This window comes from Lygodium microphyllum, chromosome 23 (genome assembly GCF_053477565.2).
Source record: "Lygodium microphyllum isolate KBCC chromosome 23, Lygodium_microphyllum_v1.1.10, whole genome shotgun sequence".
NCBI lineage: Eukaryota > Viridiplantae > Streptophyta > Polypodiopsida > Schizaeales > Lygodiaceae > Lygodium > Lygodium microphyllum.
The window spans coordinates 94,948,516-94,976,154 of NC_141157.1; the positions used below are offsets into that span (position 1 = coordinate 94,948,516).

A 27,639-nucleotide genomic window follows, 5' to 3' on the forward strand; every position below is an offset into this window, starting at 1 on the left:
CCCAGTTCTCTAGGACCACCCTACCGTAGGACGGACCCATCGAGGGTTCTATCCATCTACTTCCCTTGATAGCTTTAGTATCCTACTTACTTAAGGACACATTAGCGGTAACATATACAAGCAACTTCCTTAATTAACCAATTAGTCACATATTCCTTTATGTAAATTTTATGCACTGACACGAAAACAAATCAGACAAATTCCTTGAAATTCAATTGAGATACAAATATCGTCCTTCGGACAATTCTCATAATCCGTAAGTATGAGTCTTATTTTCCTCCAAGTTTCCACCCTTGCACTAGTAATATGGCCTCGAGATCCCTTCCCGAGTCACGTAGACCATCTGAGTACGACCCAGAGAGACATGGAATTTATAGCCAGAGCCCCCTGGCACCCAAGCATCTTGCTACGAACATACGTTTCTACGGGAGAGACCTCTCACGACATGTTCGGTCCACATTCTCGACGTGGCTATCAAAAACCCCCTTGGATAGGATTGGCGGCTAGCTGGGTTGCTCAACATGCCTTTCGCGGGTATCTCAACCCAAATCCAATTTGAAAGATTTTCTTCTTATCACACGTGCGAGGTAAGATTATTACTACTTTGTTGAAGCACATTTTTAATGGAGCCATGTGTGAGGGATTTTTAGCAAGTTGGATGGAACATACCATTGTACCACTCTTTAAGGGTGGGGATCCTATGTTGCTAGAGAACTAGAGGAGGATAGTGAGTTGGCTAAGATATATGGCCGCTTTTTAGAAGACGAGCTTAGTACACAAGTAGGGAGACATGGATATAGAGCACAAGGATAGGCAAGCTTTCGACCTTAATAACTATGAAAGAGGAGGGTAGGGCACATGGGAAGATGATTTACTATTGCTTTATGGATTGCCATAAAGCTTTTGATACAATGCCTTGTGCCAATCTCATGTAATGGGTATAGGATTTTGGCACTCTAGAGGAGCTAGAATGGGGGATTTATGCATTGTATGAGCTACATAGGCTTTAAGGAGGCTTGTTGATATAATGAATAGTACAATTGAGGTGAAGTAGGGTTGCCCACTTTTACCTACTCTATTTGGTGTTTATGCAAATTAGAATTCAAATTACGTGGATAGATTAGGGGGGATCAAGTTTAAGCTTGGCATAGGTGTACCCCCTAAAGCCCCTTGGCACAAAGATGGCACAATATTAATGCAATTTCTTATATATGTCGGTGCAAGATTCATTGTCAAGCCAACATACATGGATGTCCATATCTCCCACGTGATAAATACTACTATTGGACATATATGGACATCATCACACCAACTCACGACCGAGATATGACAATATATACACATGCTTGAGGACACATGCATATGCTAGTTATGCCACTAAAAGGTTGAATTTGAGGAGCATTTTATTTACACATAGAGAAAGACTTATGAGGAGCAAGACAAAGAGATGCAAAGTCAATAAGCTAGCAGGTTCTTACAAATATTTGCAATGCTAGCTGTAGAGGTAGTGCACTAGACACTACCCCTATAGTAGCATCGCCGCACTATCCACAAGCTAGAGGGGTTGTAGCGGACTAGACAACCACACTTCGTAGAGCATGATACCCACCACCTTGCCACCATGTTAAACATGCTTACCTTTGGTAGATTTGTGTGAGCATTGCTTGCCATCAAAGACAAGTACCTCCTCTCGATGGTCTTGTTGTCTTGAATAACCCCATAACAGAGATTTATTGCCTTGAGGAGAGTACAATGTTTTTAGAAAAGGTCCATTGATTAGGGTGGGATCCTACAAGTCAGTTCAAATATCATTGAGAGATTGTTTTATACATGATGGTGATCTATACTTATAGTCATTAGGATAGCAAGGATGTCATAGTTAGTTGTTTTTCCATTTTCATTGTTCTTGAGTTGAGATGACATAGACGAATGTGCTCATTTCTTTGTCGTAAAGGTCATTTTGGCTTTTTGGAGACATAAATACATATTGCAATCTTTGTCTCATACACACTCTCTCGTACATACATATATAACACTGGGGTTGACACTATAAACAGTCTAAGGCATGATGAGGCCACCAAGGACAAGGGCTACTAGTTGTTTTGGTCCAGATGGGGAAGGGGCAGTGCTAGCATGGAAGGAGGCACTTGGTAGAGCAAATGAGACTAGGTTGGGGCGAGTCAAGCATAGTGATGGGTGGCTCACTATGCAATACACTTGGTTGACAAGTCACATCACATCAAACGAGAGAGAGAGAGAGAGAGAGAGAGAGAGAGAGAGAGAGAGAGAGAGAGAGAGATGCGAACTCACATTTTGAGTGCTAAAATTGATTTAAAAGATACAACTTTTATTTCCTAATTTCATGTGCTAAGGAAAAGTGTCGATGGAAGTGATCCTTATGGACGATGAAAAAATGGAAAAATTTGAAAAATCGACTGTAATGGAAGTCATTCGTGCAAGTCCGCGCTCGAAAGTTTCAAAAACACTTGCTCCCCCCCTTTCTAAGTTTTTCTGCACATCTGCGCACACACAGAGAGAGAGAGAGAGAGAGAGAGAGAGAGAGAGAGAGAAAGAGAGAGAGCGCGCTCGCTAGCCTTTGCATGTTCTCCCGCTCCCGCAGAAAAACAATACGGAGACAAGAGTGCGATGCAAGAATCGAGCGATTGCGAGAATGAATCCCCCCTATTCGCAGGCGTTGTCTTCCTGCTTGCTGGCTTCGATCCTCTGACAGAAACTCAGGTAACCTTTCTTGCACAATTGTGTCTTGAGGTAGAGCAAGTGCAGTCGACGTGACCTGCCAAGAAGAAGCTCAGGACCGCGTTTTCTGCTTGCTCCTTCCAGCTCACAGAGGCTCTCGAACGCAATGGCGGGATTAATGTGGGGAAGTACGACGTCTCCTGCACGCATGTCATCGTCTCTCGATCATTGCTTTGGGTAAGCATCCGCACTAGTTGCACCGGCCGTGGATGAATCTTGAAAATTTATGAGCAGGCAGTAGGTACTGCACAATTAAGGTCGATATACCTTAATACTAGTAGAAATACTGGCATGTGGAAAGCAAGTACTGTCAAAAGCATGCATAACTCTGCGGCTCAGAGCAGATTTTAAGTGTGCGGCAAGGGGATCTGTTGATATTGCACTGATTTTATAAACGACCTCAGAAAATAGCATCACTTAGAGTTTCAAGAGACTCTAGAAGCCAGCTGCAGGGAGGAAAATTGAATCAACAGCAGTGCCCAGGGGCAGCAATGCTAGTTAAAGAATGTGGTGATTATTTCCATTAGTGCTTCTTGTTGTCGTTTTTGTCTAGGATTTTATATGATTTGAGCATGCTGAGCAAGTGTCAAAATCTCCGAAATGCCTCAAACAACACATTTACTAAAGTTTCATGTTCACATTCATATAAATTGTATCACCAACGAGGTGTGTACAACTCAGGAATAGTACAATCTTGATTGATTTGAGGTGTGAGGTGCCATATCATAGCCATGCTTGATTATGTATGTTGTTTGCAAAAGAATACAGAAAGCCCCTCTTTTTTGGGTTTGTTTTGTTTTATTAACAAGCAGTTCATGTTGGAAGTAGAATAGGTAACATGGGTTAAGTTGATATTGAGTTCAAGCCTTATGTCTTGTGGTAGGACGATGCAATTTGTGCTGCAGCAAGGAAAGATGGCAAGATGTTGATCACAGAAGTTTGGGTTTCAGATTGTTTGACCCTTGGTGGTGTTGTAGATGTGAACAATGTAAGTAGCATGCACTTAGAGATCATGGGGAAAGTGGTATTTTATCTTTGTTTAATGGCAAACAAGTAATTGTGAAAGATACTTATGCTTTCATGTGTTTGCTCATACTTCTATTTTAATCTTATATAGTTGAATTGTGGAAGCTTGTTCAATATGATTATCATTCTTGCTCATAAGTTGGACTGTGGGGTTGTGGAAGAATTGCCTTGGATACTCTAAACACATATCATTTTGATTTAAATGTGAATCCTTAAACATGTTGTAGACAAGAGTTTTAATTGAAACTCCATTATTCTTCCATTATTTTAGTTGCAAAGACTAGTCGTTTTGGTTAGTGTTCTCTTTCATGGTCTCTCGCCATCGGGGATGCTTTAGAGTCTCTTGCCAACTATTCGGCTTAGAGTGTTCTTTGTAATATATCGTCAAGATAGATGCAAATGAAGCAATAGGTGTGAGCTTAGTAGATCTTTTGGGTCTCTTTGGAATTGAATTATGTGGAAGGATCCTTGTATATTGTATGGTGTGTTAGTACTAGTTGTTAATAGTGTAGTTAGCTCATGACTGAGTTTGGGATGTGTTTTAGTATGATAGATGTTATTGAGTATTTTAGGTATTTTTTATTTGTCATTATGGTGATGATTTTGCCATTTATTGCTAGTTGACCAGCCTTAAATGCTGGTCAACCTGATTACATTATTGGTATATTTTTGGCCTTTATGTTTAGGCTTTCTCCTCCATAGTTAGTCATTTACCACTTGTAGATTCCAATAGATGCCTTGTTGTAGAGAGGGAGCCATTGTTAGTGCTCGTGCAACTAGTGACTCATTGTTGTATGTGATTGTCTCGTGCTTGGTATATGGATTTCATTTCCCAAGCGTATCTTTGAGTTTTCCTTGCAATGTTATTGTGTTTTATCTTTTCTCTCTTTTGTCTCTTGTTTAGTAGTTTATTTCAGCACACTTCTATGCTTTCATTGTTGCATCCAATTTTGACATGGTATTAGATTTTAGAATCTACATTTGAGTTGTTGTGTCTTGTAGATCATTGATCATTTGTGTTTATTGCAGCTAAGCTACTAGTTTTTGGGACTTTACAACCTTTAAATCTGTGTGTTTTATTGTTGTTATGACCTTTTAGGTTGTGTTGATTGCATTTAATGTTGTTGTTGCTTGCTTCTTTTGATTTTCTACATTAAAAATATTGGTGACAATATTTAATGCTTCTTTATCCGTGCTTTGAACTTATAACATTTGCATTTTCAGCCTCTTGTAGGTTGGATGATAGGATTTTCAGCCTTTGTTTATCTTTGGTTAGCTGATTTTTCTTTATTTTTGCAGATTTTGTGATTAGTTATTCTCGACATTGCATGTGAACTCTTGACCATGCAATATGTGTTGTGTTTGGTTGTACTCTCTCTCCCTCTATTTCTTATCTTATCTTCCTATCTTGTCCAGATAGCTCCTTCTTGTTTTATTAACGACGAACTTTACAACCTTGATTACTTAACATGGAGTGTTGTTATGAAAGCATAGTTTGTATAGAAGTGGTTATAAAATGTTGTTTTTGAAGCTATTGAGCATCCTCAGCACCCCATTTCTCTTCAAATTGATTTTGATGAGGAAAACCTGAGGAAGCTATGCTTACATGGGATTTAGATAATGCATGTGTTTATTTTGGAGCTATTGAGCGTTCTTAGCATTCCATTTTTTTAAAAATTGATTTTGATGAGGATAACCATGAGAAAGTTGTGCTTACATGGAATTTAGATAATGTATGTGTTTATTTTACTAGTCTTTGTTGTATCTCTAAAGAAAATTTATTGGCGGTCATCTCTTGCAAGACGACTTTAGTAATATATTAGGCAAAGCTTTAGATGTTGTATAAGGTTGTCTCAACTATGTGTGCAATTACTCTCTATGGAGTCTTTCAACAGATGAAATTTGAGTTGGAAGGATATTATCTAGTTATTCTTACTTCGTGTTACACAAGTATAAGGTCAACTTCGTTATATGCAATCTATTCTTCTAGAGGCCTATCTTTTGGAAATTGTGCTTTACATGCTTCCTTCAGAGTTTGATGGAGTAGCCAATGCTTTGCAAGCCCAAATGTCATTGATGTCAATGAGCTTTACATATATGGCTTGAGCATTAGATGTGTGATTATAGGGGAGACTTTCATCTCAATGTGGTGGCTCGAATGAGGCATTGGTTGCTTGAGAGAGAGGCGATAAGAAGAAAAAATCAAAGGCCCAATGTTATCACTGTGGTAAGAAGGGATATTTGTGCAAGGATTGTAAAGAGTTAGTATCTTTGCGAAAAAGGGAGAAGAAAAAGCAAGATATGGACTTCTTTGTCAAGTCATTTGTCTCCTTTGACTCCAACTTGAATCCTTCGGTCCATGCCTAGGCCAAGGTGTAGATGGGGTTATTTTCTTTGACTTGTGAAAAGGACTTGACAGCCTCTTTTTTTGTTGCTTTCTATTATAGGTGTTGCGGTCATTTCTCATGACTCTCTAGTGCAAGAGAGGGAGTATGAGAGGGTGGTGTGTTAGGGTAGGTGAACCTCATCCATATAGGTATATAGGTGTATAGGTTTTAAAGAGGGACTTCCTTGATGTATCAACCATAGTTTGGCGGGATTTGAAATCTTGGAATTGGGAGCCAAAGGCAAGGAATCCATGTTTACATATGATTGAAGGCATTTTTGCCAATATCACCTATAATTTGAGAGAGGATGTTAGTAGTATAGTTAGCTTGTGAGTGAGTTTGTGATGTGTTTTAGTGAGATATACATTAATGAGTATTTTAGGTATTTTTTATTTGCCATTATAGTCATGATTTTGAATTTAGTGTTGGCTGACCAATGTTGAATGTTGGTTGACTAAATCACATTATTTGCATATTTTTGTCCTTTATATCGAGGCTTTCTTCTTCATAGTTAATCATTCACCAATTGTAAATTCTAGTGCATGCTATGTTGGAGAGAGAGAGCTGAGGTCAGTGCCTATGCAACTAGTGACTCGTTGTTATACACAACTGTCTTGTGTTTGGTGTATGGATTTTAGTTTTTGAGTATATCTTTGAGTCCTCCTTCGTAGTGTTTATGTGTTTTTTCTTTCCTCTCTTATGTCTTGTGTTTGTTAGCAAGATTGTCAGGTCATATGTGAGCATATGCATGCTATTTAGGGTTGGGTACATTATCCTTATTTTAGCATTTTATATAGGTCAGCTAGTATTTAATGTTGGTTGACTAGTTGTTGCTTTTGGCATATTTATTGTCTATTTATTGGGCCTCCTTCTCAGTCATTATTATTATTCACTAGGTGGACTTTTTGTTGGAGAGAGGAGTCGATGCTAGTGCCCATATAGCTAGTGACTCACTCTTGTGTTTGGTATATGGATTTTATTTTTTGAGCATTCTTTTGAGTTTTCTTCTTTTGTAGTGCTTTTTTTTTCTCTTTGTCTTGTGTTCAATAATCTATTTTAGCATATGTATACACTTTCAATGTTGCATCCACTTTTGATATGGTATCAAATTGTAAGATCTAGGTTCTTGTTGTTGGACTTTTTGTTAGTTACAAGTCTTTCTTTTATTCTTGATTAGGCGACCTATTGTTGATCATTTCTAGCTTGTGTGAGGTCAACTGTTGCTTGTGTTTTTAGCCTAGCTCCTTGTTTTTTTTAGCGTGTGATAGTGTTATAGCTTGTAATTATCAGTTTGCTACATTCATTGCACTATCAGCTTGTTTTTGGTTCTTTGCCTCTAATCTTGGTTGTGGGCGATTGTTCCTACAAGTCGTTTTTGTTGTTTCTCGGTAGTTTTTATTGAGTTTTCAATACTTTACAACGGTGGCCTTTTTATTTTGATCACCATTTTGGTTACATTGTATGTGAATTCTCATTTTTTAAAGTCTTTGCTATTGGTTTGGTTGTATTTTCTCTTTGTATTCTTTCTATCTCTATCTTTTTTTCTTATTCTCTCCATATGGCTTCTTTGTGCAATTCTACAGATGATAAGTTACACGGACTTGACTATCTAACTTGGAGTGTTGTTATGAAAGCTTGGTTTGTGCAAAAGCAGTTATGGCATATTGTTTGTGGAGTTATTTTTCATCCTCAGTATCCTTTTCCACTTCTTGAAGTTATTGATGAAGACAACTATGAGAAAGTTGTGCTTACATGGAATATGGTGATGCGTGTATCTGTTCTACTATTCTTTAATGTATTTTTAAAGAAGTTTTATTGATGGTTCTCTTATAAGACATTGCTCGAAGTATTATCAAAGCTTTAGATGCTGTATGAGGCAACTTTTACCATGTGTGTAGTGATCCTTTATGGATGGCTTTAATAGATGAAGTTTGAGCCTAAGGGTATCATTTAGTCATTTTTGCTCTATGTTGCACATGAATAAGATTAGCTTTGACATGTAGTTTGCTCTTCTTGAGGCACATCTCGTGGGAATGGTACTCTACAAGTGTTCCTTGAAGTTTGATGGAGTGGTGAATGCTTTGAAGGTATAGATATTATTGTGAATTTCATAGATATGTCCTTGATATTGCTTAAGCATGAGGTATCTTTGTGTCTACAAGGCAAGCTTTTGTCTCATTATGGAGGATTAGGTGAGGCTTTTACAACTTTAGAGAGGGGTGACAAGAAGAAGTCCAAGAACTAGTGTTATCACTATGGTAAGAAGGGAAACTTGCGGAAGGACTGCAAGAAGTTCGTAATCTATTGAAAGGAGGAGGAGAAGAAGAAGAAGGATACAGACTCCTTTGACAAGCCATCCTCTTTCTTATACTTTGACTTTGATCCTCTAGCCAAGGTGACGTTCAAGGCGCGGAAGGGATTTTCTTTTTCAGATCGAGGGAAGGGCTTGGTGGTCCCTTTTTTTGTTGCTTTCTAGTCCAGGTGATACGGTTCTCTCTCACGACTCTCCAATGTTAGAGGGAGTGTGAGAGGGTGGTGAGATGGGGTAGCTGAGCCTCCTCTATACATGTATTTATGTGTATAGGATTCAAAGAGAGATGTCCTTGATGCATCAATCGAAGCTTGGTAGGTTTGAATTGAGCAAGCTTTGCTCCTAGTCTTGAACTCACATGAGGGGATGGTTTGGCGATCTTTTGGCCAAAGGTATCGGGGAATCCATGGTTGCATATGTTTAGAGGTATTTTTGACAAGCTGGTCCTGTATGCTATTGTGAGACATTGATAATGGACATAGAGGCATGCTATGGTCCTTCTTTATTTTCAAGAGTTGCACAAATGAGATTGGATTGAATGGAGGGCAATCTATCTATTTATAGGAAGTTTTGGATCCTTGTATCATATACCGTTTCAAGGCTCTCAAACCGCATACCATTTTAGGATTTTCATTAATTAAGCATTTTTAGGGCTGCTTAAGAGGTTAACTCAGCATGTAATATTTACTTTAGCTCAACAGGAGGTATTGCAAGATTTGCAAACTTGTGTACATAATTTGAAGGAAAATCGATCATTCATATCTTCAATGGGTTTGATATACGAGAATCAAATCGTATTTGGCTTGAGAGATTTTATATGATTATTAGTGTCCAAAGTAGTCAATTGGATCTCTAGCTATGTCAAAATCTTTGAGCTAGTTGTGAATATCACTCTTGTTTGATTCTTGTCATAGGTTGACTCGAAGATTAAAGGGGTAATGAAGTGTTTGAAGTCATCTTTCCTTTAAAGTTCTTGCTTCTCTTTGATGTCAAGCTTTCAAATCAAGGCTTAGGTTTTTCCAAGGAGCACCTAGTTGTGATACCATGCAAAAGAAGTACTTGAGCATAGAAGATATAAGTATATGACAAAGCACAATGATAGAATAGTAGAACTCAAACATGAAGAGTAACTCAGAATGAAAGAAGAATGAATGAATGCATGCTAAAAACACACTATGTAAAGTGAATACAAAACCTCTAACCTTTGTGTCTAAGAGTGGATTGAGGTAAAGATGAATTAGAGAGTGTGCTATACTTTGTATGGATCTTGAATGGCAATAGGTAGCCTATGTATGCAATCAATTGTTGTGAACTCAGATCAGGTTGATGAATTTTTTTGGAGTAGGTTGATCAAAGGTAGCAATGGTTGCAAGGTGGTCTCCAAAGGTAGGAAAATTGCCAAGTGGGGCCACCTTGGAAGGTGGCAATAGGGTGGAAACGTGCAATATGATGCAGGTTGCTGTTAGGCTGATGAAAACACAGCCTCCCATTGCCTCAAATGATGCTTGTGATTGGGCCAATACTAATGTTATCTATCGTACAACTCTGGACAAGGGTAAATTTAGCCTCTAGGATCGGTGATTAATGCAAGATGCTCTGGACAATTTGCAACAAAGGCACCTATAGCAAATGCAAGAATCTAGATTGTTTAGATAGGTCGCTTGGAGGTGCGGGCAATAGTTGGTTGCACCATGAACCAATGTGTCTATTAAAGGAGGGTGTGGACAATAGTGGATGTAGTTGCTAGTGGTTGGTGGAGAATCTACAAAACAAGGATAGGGCAAGTGGTTGGGCAACTTGCTATTTATAGATGTGGATTCTCCAAAAACTTGAGGTGTTTGCTTATGGGACAAAAGATTTTGGTGATTTTGAGTTTTGGGGAGTGTTTTAAAAGAGCTAATTGAGGTCTAATTGGTAACTCTCACCATGTGACATTTTTTCATTCCTTAAGCTTCACAAGTGAAGCCAACCTTTCTCCTCAGAGAGATGGTAGTAACTTGATTAATCAACAATTACAACAATCATAAAATTCACATAAATTGAAAATGCAAATGTTACCACTTAATCTTGGACATTGGATAGTCGATTAATCCCAAAACTTGGTGTCCCTTGTAGTGTTTTTTTAACTTGTATTGCAAATGGATGGAGTATAATTGAGATTCTTCAACCTCCTCCACTCATCCATGGGCCTTTTGTTGTCATAAGTGACCAACAAGCCTTTAAATCAATTAGCTCCTTGATTTGCTAGGGGATTGACCTTCATCCATGCTCCTTGGCAAATGAATTAGACTTAAATTCAATGCTTCTTGATTTGCCTCTTGAATCCTTGTAAAATACATTGGTTTCAGCTTTGAAAATTCGAGTTCAAAGTCTTTAAATTTAGACATTTTTCCCATAGTGGGTATCAAATGCTAATTTTTATTGTAAAATTGGGGTTTACAACAGAGATTTGCCGAAATCTCCACTTACAATGGTTGGATTGTTGCAAAACTTGGAGCAAAGCTAAAAAATGGTCAGAGAAAAAGAGAGAATGCTATAGAGAGAAAATTTAGAGATTTGTGTCAAGAATTTGGTAAAATTGAGTTGTTGACTTAGTTTTTTGATCCCAAATGGATTCACCAACAGCAAAGGAAGCATTAGTGGTTGTAATCTTCAAAAGAAGGTGCATCAATTGTGATCACTAGCTTCCCTTGGTTAGGAATATGCAACTCCCTTTAATAAAATGGTCTCCAATGGTTGAGAAGTGGTCTTAAAAGCAAGCAACAATAGTCCAATCTCTCTTCCCAATAGCTCCAAAATGCAAAAATCAGATTTTCTTTTCCCTTAAGCTCCAAATCAACTTTTCTAAACTTGCATGGAAAAGTTTTGCCAAGTGGTAGTCTTTTAAACTGAATTTTCAGCATTATTTAGCCTATTAAATTAATTTTGAGAATATAAGAGATAGTATAAGTCAATAGCGAGTCATTGATTGTGTGGACACTAACATTGGCTCTCTCTCCAACAAGATAGGTAGATATTTGAGTATGTTGATGATGACAATGAGGTAGATATAGGTAGACCATTAGCTTGAAAAAGTCGGCTAGCATCAAGAGCACACCATAAATTAGGTCGGCCTTAGTAATAAATGCTCAATCGGCCCCAAAATATGCACCACTAAATTAGGTAACTATAGCATGATTGGTAAAAGTAATGTACCTAGCCCACTCTCATATGCATAGACTCCTATATAAATTAATACTCTCTCTTAGAGCTTGGGTGAGTTGCTACAGTACAATATACAATGATAACGATTCATTGTATTACATATAATAATGATACTTTGATAGGACCATGGATACCTCAGTAGTGGGTGCACAAGTCACCATCGAAGTACCTTAAAGAATAAAATGTTGATATCGATCATACTAGCGCACGAAAAGAAAAAGGTGTTATAGGACCTCTCTATGTTTATTGACAATGCTATTTCACTAGTATATGTGATCTTGTTAGCAATGCTTTTGAGTATATGTGACCATAGAGTAGTTCTTAGCCAAAGCTAGAGCACTTTAGCTATCCATGTGCAATTGAGTGGGTCTTGTCTTTGGAAAGCTAATCTTTGCTAACAACTGATGGAGCCAAACTCTCTCTTATGTAATAGAACAAACAGTTGGGTACAATACTGTTGTAGAAGATAATGTTAACAAATATGCTAGTTTATGATTGAGTTTATGCATAGTCGAGAGGGTTGGGTACATTTTAGATATTTTGGGCATTTTTTATTTGTCGTTTTGATGGTGTTTATAGCATTTATTGTTGGCCAATCAACATTTTATGTTGGTTGCATTGACATCATTTATGGTATTATTTTTGCCTATTTATTTAGGCACTCCACCACAGTTGATATCATGTATCATTTATCATTTATCATGTGACATGTTCCAGTGGAGAGAGAGGAGCAGGTGCTAGTGCCTCCACAGTTGGTGACTCACATTGGTTCTGTATTATCTCATATCTTGGTATATGGATTTCATTTCTCAAGCGTCTCTTTGCTTTCAAGTTTTTTGTGCAGTGTTCTTTTTTTTTGAAGTGTTTCTCTTTCTCTTTCCTTTGTCTCTTGTGTTCAATAGTTTATTAGAGCAGTTTTTTACACTTTCATCATTGCATCCACTTCTGACATGGTATCAGATTGTAGGATCATTGTTCCTACTTCTATTTTACATTGTTTTAGGTTTGAATTTTGGCTTTTCATCTATTTTTTGGACCTATTTTGATTGCTGTGACTTGTTTGCAGCCTAGGCGATCATCTTTTGCTAATTTCGATTTGTTTTTCTACTATTTTCTTAGCATTTTGTAGTCTTGCCATTTGCGTTTATAGATTTTTGGGGTTGTTTCAGGATTGGGGATCTATTATTTATCCTTCTACATCTGCGTTTTGGGGACAATAGACAGAGGCGACTTGTTTTTTTGCAAGTTGATTGCATTTAATCTAGCTACTGTCTACATTTTCCTAATTAGCATCTACATTTTGCCGTTTTGCTTTTGTGTAGGGTTGGGTGATAGGTTTTGGGCTATTTTTTAGTTGTATTTGGTTTGTTATTTCCTTTTGTGATACATTGCTCAGCTTTAGAGAGGGTTTATGTGCGTTTGGTTATTGTTGTGTTCTCATCACTATACTCTAGTTATTGTTAATCTTTTCTCTATGTGCTTTCTTTATTGCTTTGAACTCTTGCAATCCTTTTGAGTTTGTATTTTGACATACTTTTCTCCTTGAAGATTCCTTGTCTTCCTTTTCTCTATATCTTCTTCATTATGACTCCTTCAGCATCTCCTCTTAATGGTCAACATGTCGCCATTATTTCCTCATCTACAAGTGCTATGTTGGAGACTTGCTGTGTTTAGCTTTAGGTTTCTGTAAGGATGCTATCTCTTAGTGTTTCAAATGTCCAATTTTAGAGGGGTGTCGTACGACAGAAGAAGTCTCTGTGTTGTTATTGTGGTAAGAAGAGACACCTTCGGAAGGATTGTAGGACATTAATTAGTAGCTTTTCGGATTTGGATCACTTGTTGACGAAGGGTGACGACCCTCTTGGTGCATCTTCCTCATCTCTAGGTTCAGATTTAGGTTGTAGCTATGTGGTTCCAATGATGGTTACAGGGGCCTAGTGTTTGAGGGAGGTCAAGTATGCAAACAAGCATTGCAACAAACTTTCATCTTGCCAATACCCGGGTGTTTCTCCCTTCACTGAGGCCTTCCGCCTACATAATACAACTATTCTCTTTCATTCTCAAAGCTCTCTTACAAGCTATACTCTTTTCTAGCAAAGTGTCTTATTGTGAGCAAAGGTGGTGGATTGATTGCAGGGGATCACGGTGCCAATCATAGGTGTGACAAACAAAAAGTTGGGCAAAGCATTCCACACACTGCTAGTTCGTCCTTCTAGGTTGCTAGTGTAAGTGAAGTTTGGTAGGCTCAAATCTTGGAGTTGGGATTGACATCTAGGTTCATGGTGAGTAGAGAGTGGGTTTGGCTCCTAGTTTGAGCTTACATGAGGGGACACTTTGGCGGTTTGGTCAAAGGTGAAAAATCCATGGTCACATATGTTTGGCGACATTTTTGACTAGTTGGTCTTGTATGCTACCACAAGACATTGTTGATAGATATTGAGAGCTGCTATGATTCTTCTCTATTTTTAGGAGTTGATATGATTGACATCGATATCAAGTTCTCTTTGAGGCACCTTGGTGGTGGCTTGTATACTCACTGCTTGGGTGTCCATGGTTCTACTTTGGTGGTCCTTATATGTACTATCATGGGCCATTATCATTGAATATTCTATTGTATTAGATCCCATGATCTAAGAGAGGGTGTTAGTAGATATATCAGTTCATGGTTGAGTTTGTGCATGCCAAAGAGGGTTTATTTTTTATTTTAGGTATTTTTTATTTGTCATTTTGATGGTGTTTATAGCATTTATTGTTGGCCAGCAAGCGTTTAATGTTGGTCGACTTGACATCATTTATGGCATTATTTTTGTCTATTTATTCAAGCATTCCTTTAGCACAGTTAGTATCATGCATCATTTTTTGTGATTCATCATTTGACAAGTTTTGGTGGGAGAGAGAGGAGTAGGTGCTAGAGCCTTCATAGCCGATGGCTCACATTAGTTCTGTATTGTCTCATATCTTGGTATATGGATTCCATTTCTCGAGCATCTATTTGCTTCTGAGTTCTTTGTGAGTGTTCTTTTCTTTTGTAGTGTTTCTCTTTCACTTTTCTTTGTCTCTCGTCTTTAGCAGTGTATCACAATAGTGTTTCATGCTTCAATTCATTGCATCCACTTCTGACAGATAATGCCATAGTAGGTTGTTTCTTATTGCTTCATGAGATAGTGCCCAATCCAAGGGAGAAAACAAACTTGTAGTGGAGTATCTAGATTGCATAGCACTTGCCTAATTAAAGTCACGCTATCCAACGAGAAGGGATGTAGAACCAACTTTCAAGTTTGATTATGCTCGATAGAATCAAGCTCCTCTTGCATAGACAACTTCGTATATCTTGTGCAAGAGCTTTATCAATAGTAATAGGTTTATAATCTTGTAAAATCTTTGACAAAAGAGCATAGTTCACATATAGTGAACTATCTTGCTTGGCCTATATCTTGGTTGATCTATGTGGGCTTGTCAGTATCTCAAGAAAGTGAAGTACTCTCAAAATCTTGCATAAGCTGCCAATACCATTGTGGAATAGTAATGGGATGATCCTATTGCAATGGAGACCTAGAGGCCTTCAGTACTTGGTTTGGGAGAGAGACTCCCCCCCTTATAGCTCAATACTCCGTGAAGAAACTTGAGGGGATAGAGGAGTGGAAATACACAGTGAAGGAGCTGTCAGGTGTGGGAGTATTTGAAGTAGCAGCCTTGTCAAAGATGACATCGTTATGCACCCCATTCTTTCTCTTAGTTGGGTCATAGAGCTTGTAACTCTTTGGGAACTTATTATAACCGACAAAGATAAATTTCTTTGACTTGACATCGAGCTTGCCTCATTTCTTTTTGTCCACATGGATATAAGCATTGTAACCAAAGATGCAAAAATGAGAGATGGGAGACTTTTTTTCAAAAAAAGCCTCAATAGGGAGTCATGTCTTGGAAAGCTCATGTTGGAGACTTGTCGTGGATGTGAATCATTGTAGAAATTGTCTCATCCCAAAGGGAGTGAGGGAGGCCATGATGCTTCACCATCGAGTGGGCCATCTCAAATATAGTCCCATTGGCACGTTCCACTATACCATTCCTAGATACTCCTTGCAAAAACAATTAAAGAGTTTAGAACAAACTCGTTGTTGTGGTCGGCTCGTACAACTTGAACTTTGAAACTTACTTTTTAGCAAATGCCTTCAAATCGCAAAAGTTGGAATACACATTGCTTTTGAAGGCCAAGAAATAAGGCTACATATACATGGTAAAATCATCAATAATAAGCATTAGATACTTGGCTTTTAGAAGGGAAAATGTGCCCATGGGTTTGCATAAGTTGATATGCACTAACTCTACTTAGGGATGAGGTTGCCTATGTTGCTTTCGTGTAAGTAACTAGGTATAAAGTGTGAAGAGGGAGAGGGGGTTTGGAAGCCCCTCCATAGTTTTCTTTTGAGAAGCCTATTGAGAATGGGGTCAAAGTTTAAGTGCCCATAATAGGTATGCCAAAGTAGCCCATCCTTGTGGGAAGAACAATTGTTAGGGCAGTGATCTTGTTAAGCCCACCTTCTTGCGCACCTATCCAAACAACACCACTTGTTGAAGAATCCTCAATGGTGACAACATTTTAGGTGAAGATCACTCAAGTAAGGGTATCTACGTTTGAGGGACGGGTCGACTTGTTCTATTTGTCTTGTCTAGTATGACCCATCTATTCCATCTGGAGCCGTCCAATGGAATCATTGTGTCGGTCAAACTGTGATGCGCCTGAGGTCAAACTAGCCATTTGGTGACCTTTGCCTTTGTCTTTTTGTCTCGTTTGCGTCACCTTCTCTCCCCCAATAGCTGTATTCTATTCTCACATACAAATTCTCTCTCTCCTCCCTCTCTCACATGACACATACACAATGTGACAATGCAGCCATTCTCTCTCTTTCAACATCCACACATGTACATCCAAATTTGACATCTCTCTCTCTAGTCCCTTGTGGTATTTCTTTAGCTTTTGTTGCACATAGATGGAGTATAATTGAGATTCTTTGATCTCTGCTAATCTAAGTGTCTCTTGCTGTTATAAATGATTAGCAAGCCTTCAATCCAATTTGCCTTTTGGTTTGCTTGGGGATTAGTCTTCACCCTGCTCCTTGAAAGACATACTAAGTCCCAAATCTGACATGGGTTGGCTCGCTTCTTAAATCTCCTTGAAATTCTTTAATTTTTGTTGTTGGAATTCAAGTCCTAGACAGGCCTCAATTTTGAGCACGCATTCTAAGCGTAATGTTGGCTACATAGCACTCTAACTATGTCAAGGATCGTGCCCATTAGTGAGCTGTATTTTTGACTTTACAAATGTATGTATTTTTTTGTTGAGAGGTATGAAGGTTTCTAAAAGATCTTTAGATGAACAACCTTTATCCACAATAGCTTTGTGTCTAGCTCTTTTGGCTCATTTGTACAATGCACGTTGATCATTTTGCATAATGATGTGCTTACCATGTTAAAATCTTCTTTAGACCTTGACTTATGATTTTATGTGCTTTTGTGCTAATGGTTGTACAAGCTTGTTATCCATTGTAAGATGGCTGATGGTATCTTGCATGTGTGAGGTGAGGAGACAAGTATAGAAGATCATATTTTAGTGATGAAAGATGTGACAAGAGTGTCACAGGCATGTTCTCCAAGTGGATGATTTTTCCAAGAGATGCTAGCTTATCCGGAACCTCTTTCATAACATTGATGTGATCCTTCATTGTGGGGAATTTGTGAGGGATAGCTGTTATAGCCTCATCTCAAGGCATCTGATGAGCAAATCTCCTGAAGACCCATTAACTCGGCTGTCTTGAAGGTCTACTAGAGTTCCAGACTCCAGCAATGATATTTTCTTGGGCATGCTTGATGTGAGATTTGTCCTCCTTGTATCAACTGCTAATCCATTGTGTGTAGGTGTGCAACAATGAAGGAGGTGGGCTGTCGTTTGCATGAGAGAGAGAGAGAGAGAGAGAGAGAGAGAGAGAGAGAGAGAGAGAGATTTTACTGGTTTTTGCCAGGTTATTTACAAGCCGCTCAGGGATCCTGTTGGTATTTCTGGAAGCAAGAACCTTGTTGTATGCTTAACAGGCTATCAAGGCCAAGCCCGATGGAATGTCATGGTATGTGTGGAATGCCATAACCTTCTTCTATTTCTTTTGTTTTTCATGATCAATACTGTTTAAAAGTTAATGTATATGCTGATCACATTTTGTGTGTTTATTGAGCGAATACAAATTGGTGATAAGGGTAACTAAATGCATATTGTGTGGGTATCCTGGGTCAGGATTGTCAAATGAACATGCTGGTCCACTGACTGTTATATGAGGCCTCTCACCACAGTATGCTTTTTGTATCTGGCTTCATTGTTTGCAGATCCGTAGGTTATGTAAAAACTAAGGTGTTGATGTGATAGGACAAGAAATGGATATAAGCCTTAATCAGTTTGACTTTTATGGCCTTTCTATACAGTGATAAAAATGATGCTGCTAAATGTTAATGCTTAAGACACGCGGCTTATAATTTTTGGGCAGGTATAGAAAATAAACTTTAAAAAGATTGCATGTGACTTGTCTGATAAGCTGATCCTTCTTATTACAGAGAATGGTCCAAATGATGGGTGCAGTATTTTCAAAGCCTTTGATTGCCAATAAGGTTACTCATCTTATTTGCTATAAATTCGAAGGTAAGAATACATGGAACTATATGCTACATAATGTGTTTGCGCACTTTTTCAAAACAAGCTTGTTTTTTTCTGCATGTATGCATATTATGTGTATCCTTTAAGCTGTTGTTGCTTGTGCTGAACAGCCACAATTGAGGTACTTGAATAATAACTGCCCATATGCTGCAAATTATGTGCTATCCACTAATTTGTAATGCAATTTTCATGTTGCCTTTTTATAGTGGGTGTGCTGATCTCCAAGCTTGCTTGAAGATTCCTATTCTCCAATTTTTCATATTTTTGTATATTCTTGGTTTGCTGTTTTTTCCCTTAGAAAAGTTGCAGTCTAGACAATACCATTGTCAAAGTGAAGCCCATGTAACACAAATTTGTTGCTTTATCCTAGCCTTAAGCTGGCATATCTTGCCATTCTAGAGTTATGCTGAACAATGCGTGGTTTGGATGATATTTGGGATAAGAAGTTAGCCTTGTGAAGTTATGTTTATTGATTGATAAAGCCTTATTTTGGAAGACAAAATTTGTTTGACATTTGGAGAGTTGTGGTGGGACCTTTGTTGAGTCTCTTTTGATTGGGTCTTTGGCAAGGCAAAATATTCCACTCGTGTGCAGCCACATATGAAGATATTGTTCATTTTCTTAGATTTTGGGGTTGTTGGCATAGTTGGGTCACCCATAATGCCTTCATCTTTGATTTTGCCTCTAGGTTTCAAAGTTAGTTGTGTTCCATTCTCTTAGCTAATTTTGTTCTCAAAACAAGATCACTAAGGTTAGGTTTTTTGTTATTTGGATAGAGTTTCTACTTCCCCTTGAGAATCAGACGTGGAAATTTTTCCCCACCTAGCTCAAGCAATTCCTTGTGAACTTGTGGATCTATCACAATAGAAATCAATCAAGAAAAATCAATTGAGAAACTCGATCGTTTTGATTTTTTTAAATCACTAATTCTCAGTACTGATTGAAAAGAACTAATGAGTAGATTATACTGAAGAATCGTAAGGAATGGCTTACTATTTGAGTCACCCTAGCTTGAAATTTATCTTCAAAGCTTATAGGATGGTCTTGTATCCCATACATTCGTCAACCTTCTTTCGAAATTAAAAAGACACTTGGGAGGTAGAGTTAGTATAGGGTTTTAAATCGTTAGAAATTTAGCTAAATTTTCTTTAGATTGTAGTCCTCCATCGAGTCACCTTTGCTAGTGGGAAGCCCCATCGTGCAACTAAAATTGATTGCATGCTTGACTTGATAGGGACAATTGATATCTTCTCCACCTTAGCAAGAGTTAGAAGGTTCAAGGGAAGGGCTTGTTAGCTATGGTTGGGTTTTACCCTTGCTTCCTTTTAGAGATGTTGGTGTTGTTAGAATTGCCATCAAAGTTAGAATTTCAGTGATCATTCAATACAACCTCTTTTGAGCAGTTTTACAAATCCTATTTGTTGTTCATTGTAGATAGCAACATGCACACTTGATTTTTTGCTACATAGTCGGTTACAAGCTTGGTTTGATTGTCTATTTTCAATGCATAACTTTGGTGGTATTGATTTAGAGTTCCTTGACCAACTCATTGATACTAATATGGAGAAAGACATTGTGAATTGGAATGTGGAATCAAAGATTGAGGATTTTCAGGATGATGGAGAAGGAGATGAAGTAGGCAAGTGTTGTAGGGTAGTGATCGATCCTTTGGTTTTGAGCATTGAGGTCCCTTAATTGTGCTTGTGCCCTCCTCAATAGCAGAGGAACAATGGGCTTCAATATATTCTTGCTCAAGCTAATAGTGTGATGAGTGGTTATGTTCATGCAAATAAAGGAAAAGCAACTAGTTGCCAAAAGGAGAATGTGCAATAATAGCTTGGAGATGGAGATTGCCTTGTAGCCCAATACTTTTGTATCATGATTTATATAATGATGTTGATAGGGGACATGTGTAGACTCTTCTTGTTGAGGAAATTTTTTTGTGGGACTAAAGGTTCGACGCCTTGTTTTGCACCTTGCAAGCTCATGCTTGGACCATCTAGCACATTCCTTTATTTTTGGATGGTCAACTACTCCATGTTGTTGCGTGGTGGCCCATGGATGAATTTCAAGATATGTGAGATGGAGAGAGGATTGAAGCTCAGTTCAGAGTGCAGTAGACTGTGGAGAGTGAAGCACGGCACCCAATGCAATAGACTTAAAAGAGTGTAATGTGAAAGTACAAAGTACAACCCTTAAACCTTGGGGTTGTAGAGGGTGTTCACACTCGAACACGATAAGTATCTGTAAGTGTGTGACATAAGCACATATAAAAGAAGACTAAGTTTGGGGAAAAAACCTCTCGTACCGAGAGTAAAAAGTGCCCCAGTGTCCTAGTGATCATCGACACTCCTTTGTGAGTATAGGCGTGAGTGAAAACCCTACAAACCCTTGTGGAGTGAAGAGTGATTAAAAGTACAAGGATCATCTGTCACCAAAGGAGATTTGTCAGGAGGAAAAGCTTTGGTGAAGATGTTTGCCACATTACTGGTGGTCGGAGACAAGGCTGATATTACTTGCATGTAGTGTCACGAGGATGTGAAAATTTGATGCTTTGCTTATGTTTAATTGACATTTGATTAAAGGTTTAATCAAATGTGCAATTAAAAGATACACATGTGTTGCACATGTGAGGTGTAAGCTACTTTTTCACAGTTGAAGACCGAAGGACCATGTGAAAAAGATAGGTGTCAAAGGCAAAAGTTGTAACAAGTTACACTTGTTAGATTTTGGGTGAATTTTGGTGTCAGTTTGCCCCTAGGACCATTAATTGGCCATTAAGTGTTAATGGTGATACTAGGGACTAGGCATTAATTAATGGATTAATGCTTGTCCAAGGGTCAATTAATGCATGGGACCACTTTGGGTTGCAAATGGTCTAGCCAATTAATTTTTGGATGGGAAAGGTCAATTTTTTGGGCATGGATTAAGGGTTGAATTAATTTTCAGAATTAATTAATTTTGAAAATTAATTAAATGACTGGAAATGACTGAAAATGGATTAAGAAAGTTGTCACTTGGCAAAACTTTCCCATGCAAGTGGAGGAAAGGCTAAATACGGCTGAAGGGAGAGGGAAATCTCATTTTTTCATTTTAAAGCTGTTGGGAAGAGGTGTTGGACTGTTGTTGCCAGCTTTTGGGGCCATTTCTCAGTCATTGGAGACCATTTTGGCGATGGAGATTGTATATTTTTGACCTTGGGAAGTTGGCAATTGTTGTTGATGCACTTTCTCTTGAAGATCACAGTCTCTCATGCTCCTATTGTTGTTGGTGCATCCGTTTGGGGTTGGTACAGCAGGGCAGCAGCTGATTTTAATCAGTTCATGACAAATCTCAGAATTTTCTCTCTACAGCATTCTCTCATTTCCTTCAGCCTATGCTCAGCCATTCTCAGCAATTCTTAGCCATTCAGAGAAGATCTCAGCCATTTTTGGTGGGCTGATCTGTAATTTCTGCAGTAAACTCTAATTTACAGCAGAAATTAGGGTTTAGCAGCCACCTTGGCATCCGTGCCAGAGATTGAAGGATCAAGGGACTGAAATCAGCAGTTGATAATTGAAGATTATCAAGGGATTTCAGGAGCCGGCCCATTCCAAATTGATTTGGGGCAGCATTTTGTCAGAGTGCAGCGGTGCGGAAGCGTAGGACTGAGAGAGAGAGAACGCAGAGAGGGAAGAGAGAGAAAGAGACGGTGGAAGATGAAGATCTGCTGTATAAAGTGTGCTGAATACAAAGATATGCAGATATATACACGGGCGCAGTGCGCTGGACTGCGTGTCTCCACCTCGACGATGCAACCTGCTGTTCACCTCGAAGTCTGCTGCAGTCTGCACTGTCTTCTGTCTGAAATCTGCGAACAGAGACGGAATCTGCGCGTGTCACCGGTCTGTAATATGGGAGCAGAGAAGTGTAGGAGACTGCTGGGAATGTCGGCTATTTATAGCCAGAATCTGCCAGAAAATAGGGCGCCAGAAATACCCTGTCGGCTGCAGTCGATTGCCTGCAATGGGTCGGACTGCCACGTGGCAGTCCGACTGTGCAGTCCGACTGCACACTGTCCGACTCCACCAGCCTCCTGCCTGGCTGTGATCTCTAATACCCCCTCTCAGAGCTTGGGCAAGGCAGAAGCCTGAGGGATTTGGAATGTCTCCGAAGTAGAGCCTGGGGAAGTGCCTTCGTAAACAAATCCGCAAGATTGTCCTCCGTCTTGCAGTACTCCACAGTGATGGTCTCATCCAGAAGCTTCTCTCGGATGAAGTGGTACTGGATCTCTATGTGCTTCGTCCGGGCATGAAAAACAAGGTTCCGTGCCAAGGCAATGCAACTCTCATTGTCACATTGCAGCAAAGTAGGACGAGTCTGGGGGCACCCAAGCTCCTCCAATAATCTCCGAAGCCACACAGCCTCACAGGTGGTGAAAGACGTGGCCCGATACTCCGCCTCAGTAGACGAAAGGGCTATCGTGGGCTGCTTCTTGTTACTCCATGAAACAACACCTGCACCCAAGGTAAAACAGTAACCTGTAGTAGACCGCCTGTGGTCCACATCATCGGCCCAATTTGAGTCGCTCCAACCTGCAAGTACAAGATCTGAACCATCTGTCCCTGCGGGGTAATGAATCCCTAAATCAGACGTCCCCCTCAAATACCGAAGTATCCTTTGAGCAGCCTGCCAATGCACCGTCTTAGGTTCACTCATGAACCCTGCCAAGAGCCCAACAGCAAAACATAGATCAACCCTAGTGTTGAGAAGCCAAATCAAGGACCCAATCAACTGACGATAGCAGGAAGCATCCGCCAAAGGAGAAGCTGAATGGGAAGTGGCCTTCCAGTTCGGATCCATAGGAGTAGAAAGGGCTCGACAATCCTCCATCTCAAAAGATACCAAGAGCTCCTGTACATATCTTTGTTGAGAGATGAAGATCCCCCACTGAGACTGATAAATCTCATGGCCCAAAAAGAAATGGAGTAGACCCAAGTCCGTCATCTCGAACGTCCGATGTAAAGTTGACTGCGTCTCTTGGACCTGCTGTGCATCATCACCTGTGACAATCAAATCATCAACATATAAGACAAAAAGCACACAACCCTCGTCGGAAGTGTGAACATAAAGCTGCGGATCGGCCTTGGAACGCCGATATCCCAACTGAGATTGGAGGAACGAATCAATCTTCTCGTTCCATGCACGCGGAGCCTGCTTGAGGCTATACAAGGCCTTCTTCAACCTGTAGACTTTCCCATCTGAAGATCCAAAGCCAGGAGGCTGCTCAACATAGATCTCCTCCTTCAAATCACCATTGAGGAAGGCCGACTTCGCATCCAACTGGTAAATAGGCCATCTCCTATGCCAGCCAAAGCAAGAACAGCTCTAATAGTCGCCATACGAGCTGTGGGGGCAAAAGTATCATGACAGTCAATCCCGGGGCACTGTGCAAAACCTTTAGCAACAAGGCGAGCCTTGTGCTTATCCAAAGAACCGTCGCTAAGGTATTTGGTCTTGAAGACCCACTTGACGCCAATCACCTTCTTGTTCGGGGGGCGGGGCACAAGTGACCAAGTGCCATTCCTCTCAATAGCCTCCAACTCGGCTTCCATAGCTTTCTTCCATGGTGCGGACTGTAAAGTCTCCTTCACGGAGGTGGGCTCTCGATCTTGCATAACACGGGTCATCAAACAATAGTTAGAGCAAACAAGCTCCGTAGAATGTGCCTGGTGCCGCCGTGACTGCCACGGACCATCCTGCGGTCCCCACTCCTCAGGAACCCCCTCGATCCTTGAATCACGGAGTGTGTCACGGGCCCAGCAAGGAGGAGGCCGAACCTCCCCTCGTCTCTCTCCATCAGCAGAAGACTTTGAAATATCCACCGGTGGTAACTCCTTTGAGAGGACCGGTGGAACAATAGACTCTGTGTCAGAAACAGAATCATAATCAAAAGGCACGGGCTCCAGTGGAACTGTAGAAGGAGCCCAACTCTCCCCTGGATCTCCAAGAACGGGATGCTCCTCACCCGTTGATATAGCCGGAACCTCCACAAACCGCACATCGCGGCTAGTGTACACATCCCGCTTGACGGGATCATACAATCGGTAGCCTTGGGACTGGGAGCTGTAGCCAACAAATACCTGTTTTCGGGAAGCAGCTTCAAATTTATCACGGTGAGCCTTGGGAATGTGAACATAGGCATCACATCCAAAGACCCGAAAGTAAGAAAGATCTGGCTTCGTCCCAAAATAAGCCTCAAACGGGGTCATCCCTTCCACGGCCGAAGTAGGGGATCGATTAAGAATGTGGACGGCAGTAGCCACAGCCTCGGTCCACAGAACCTGAGGGGTCTGTCGGTGCTCCATCATGGTGCGCGCCATCTCGATCACACTGCAGTTCTTCCGTTCAAGAATGTCATTTTCTTGAGGAGTGTTGGTATTGGCAAACTCCTGGTGAATTCCTTTATCTGCACAAAACCGAGCAAACTCATTAGAAACAAATTCACCGCCCTTGTCGGAGTGCAAGGTCTTCAACTTTCGGCCCGATCGGTTCTTCTCAAAGAGAAGCCAATCCTTGAAGTGTGAGAAAGCTTCTGACTTTAATGCCAAAAAGTAGGCCCATGCCATCCTGCTGTAGTCATCCACGATTAGCATGAAGTACGAGCTCCCACGCAAGGACTCATTCCTCAGAGGGCCACATAGATCCGTAGATACAAGTTCCATCGGTGAAGTAGACCGCCGCAAAGCTGTGTGGGGAATGGCATCCCTATGCTGTTTCCCCCGAATGTAGGAGACACATGGCTGTTGGCTCACCACTATATCCGGCAACCCTCGAAGAAGATGTCCACGTGACGCCCTCCGAAGATAATCATAGTTCAGGTGACCAAACCGAGCATGCCATAACTCTGACTGTGACTGAGAGGTAAGAAGAAGAGTAGAGAGGGCGGTGAAAGACTTCAGTTTGTAAATGCCGTTCTCCTCATATCCGGATGAGAGAACCTTCCTCGATCCACGATCAAGGACTCGCACAGTAGTACTGTCAAACTCCACCAAAAGGCCAAGGGAGCAAATCTTATGAACTGAAAGGAGATGGTACCCTAAATCCTGGTACATGCAAAACCTCTGAGGTATGGGTACCACCTCGTCCATCGAGAATAAGCTGTATCTTACCCCGACCTGCAATAGATATTGAAGAGTTGTCTCCAATGAGAATCTGCCCACGCGAGGGTCGCAATTGGGCAACACCATCTGATGAAGGAGTCATGTGCCGTGAGGCACCACTATCAACGATCCACTCTCGAGCTTGGGGAGCCGTCATCGCAGCATCAGAAGCATTCGGTGAAGCGTCCTCAATGACAGCTAGATGAAGAAATGCAGTTGATGAGGGTGCAGCCACCGCTCCAGAATCCTTGGTGTCCTTCTTGTTGGTGTCCTTCTTGTCTTTGTCAAGGCAATCCTTCTTCCAATGGCCAGTCTTTCCACAAATATGGCATGTGGAGTCTTTGTCCTTGTCCTTCTCCTTGTCCTTCTTGGACTTGTTATTCCCCTTCTTCTTCTTTTGGTCCTTCCCCTTCTTCTGAGAGGCTTGACCTGTCAGCGCCTCCGACTTGGAAGCATTCTGTCCCTTTAACTGTTCCTCTTGGTCCAAGACCATAGGAACCAACTCTTTCCACCGAAGAGTAGACTCTCGCCCTGAAGCAATAAGGGCAGAGTAGAATGTACCGAATCGTGGCGGCAACTGGGACAAAAGTGTGATCGCCATGTCTTCGGAGGAAATCGGCTTCCCCGCATTCTGAACCTGCATCTGAAGCTGCCGTAGCTTATTAATGTGCTCCCGCAGCGAAGAAGACTTGTTTACGGACAAGGTCTGCATCTGTACCTCCAAAGAAACCCGCTTCATAAGAGTCATCCGATTGTACATCTGATCAAGCTCGAGCCATATCTCTCGAGCTACCGTCAAGTGCTCGATGTGAGCGATCACGGCTGTAGTACATGATAGAAAGAGAAAGGAACGAATCTTGGCATTCAGTTTGTTCCAATGAGACTGAGCCTTGGCCAACTCCGCACGAGTATCGGAAGAGAGTTTGGACTCATCTCTTACCGAGGGCCGGTCGATCTCCTCCTGTATCAGCTTCGCCAAATCATAGGACTCAAGGATGGCCAACATCATGACGCGCCAAATGCGGTAGTTGTCGCCGTCGAGGTTTTGATATGCAGGAAGAGCCGGTAAGATAAGCACCTTCCGGTCCATAATCGACTGGAACTCCAAGTCAATCTCAGTAGACATCTTCACTTGTAATGCCTTCATAAACGCAAAAGCAGCCCCCTCTGACTGGGAAAACTCAGCCTGCTAAGGCTCTTCCGCGTCCTGTACCTTCTTCACCCGCCGGAGGCGATGAAAAAGCAAAACCTGCACTTGTAGGCTGAAAACTCAAACTTCCTCCGCGTCAAACAGCAGTAAACAGCAGCAAATCCACCACCTGGACTCCTTTCTTGCGCGCCCACACTCGTTTCAGCCTTGTTCCAAGGCGCAACCCTCCTGTCTGCCCTTAAACGCAAAAAACGCAAATTTGTGTCGCGATGGAAACTCCTCTTCAGGTTGATTCTGCGCTCAGTCAGCCCTCTAACACTGCTCTGATACCATGTCAGAGTGCAACGGTGCGGAAGCGTAGGACTGAGAGAGAGAGAACGCAGAGAGAGAAGAGAGAAAGAGACAGTGGAAGATGAAGATCTGCTGTATAAAGTGTGCTGAATACAAAGATATGCAGATATATACACGGGCGCAGTGCGCTGGACTGCGTGTCTCCACCTCGACGATGCAACCTCTGCTGTTCGCCTCGAAGTCTGTTGCAGTCTGCATTGTCTCCTGTCTGAAATCTGCGAACAGAGACGGAATCTGCGCGTGTCACCGGTCTGTAATCTGCGAGCAGAGAAGTGTAGGAGACTGCTGGGAATGTCGGCTATTTATAGCCAGAATCTGCCAGAAAATAGGGCGCCAGAAATAACCTGTCGGCTGCATTTAAAGGCTGCATTAAATGCAGCCGATTGGCTGCAATGGGTCGGACTACCACGTGGCAGTCCGACTGTGCAGTCCGATTGCACACTGTTCGACTGCACCAGCCTCCTGCTTGGCTGTGATCTCTAACACATTTGGCCAGCCAAGGGTCAAATTGGAGAAGAAGTCTTGGGTAAATCAAGGGACAAATGACCCAAAAGGCTTGCTGGTCATTTATGACAGCAAGAGCAATTGGTTAGCAAAAAGAGATTGAAGAA

At 40.8% G+C, this 27,639-nt stretch overlaps 1 protein-coding gene across 2 annotated transcripts in view; it reads left to right on the forward strand.

Annotated features, from left to right (window-relative positions):
- Positions 1 to 2,473: 2,473 nt before the first annotated feature.
- Positions 2,474 to 27,639, forward strand: part of LOC148016481 (BRCT domain-containing protein At4g02110-like) — a 60,985-nt gene continuing 35,819 nt past the window's right edge. For both annotated transcript variants that reach the window (XM_087664471.1, XM_087664472.1), the window contains exons 1-5: positions 2,474 to 2,739; positions 2,842 to 2,934; positions 3,641 to 3,745; positions 17,706 to 17,807; positions 18,286 to 18,370. In XM_087664471.1, the coding sequence (XP_087520597.1) occupies positions 2,647 to 2,739; positions 2,842 to 2,934; positions 3,641 to 3,745; positions 17,706 to 17,807; positions 18,286 to 18,370 (478 nt within the window). In that variant the 5' untranslated portion in view covers positions 2,474 to 2,646. The remainder of the gene's footprint in view (positions 2,740 to 2,841; positions 2,935 to 3,640; positions 3,746 to 17,705; positions 17,808 to 18,285; positions 18,371 to 27,639) is intronic.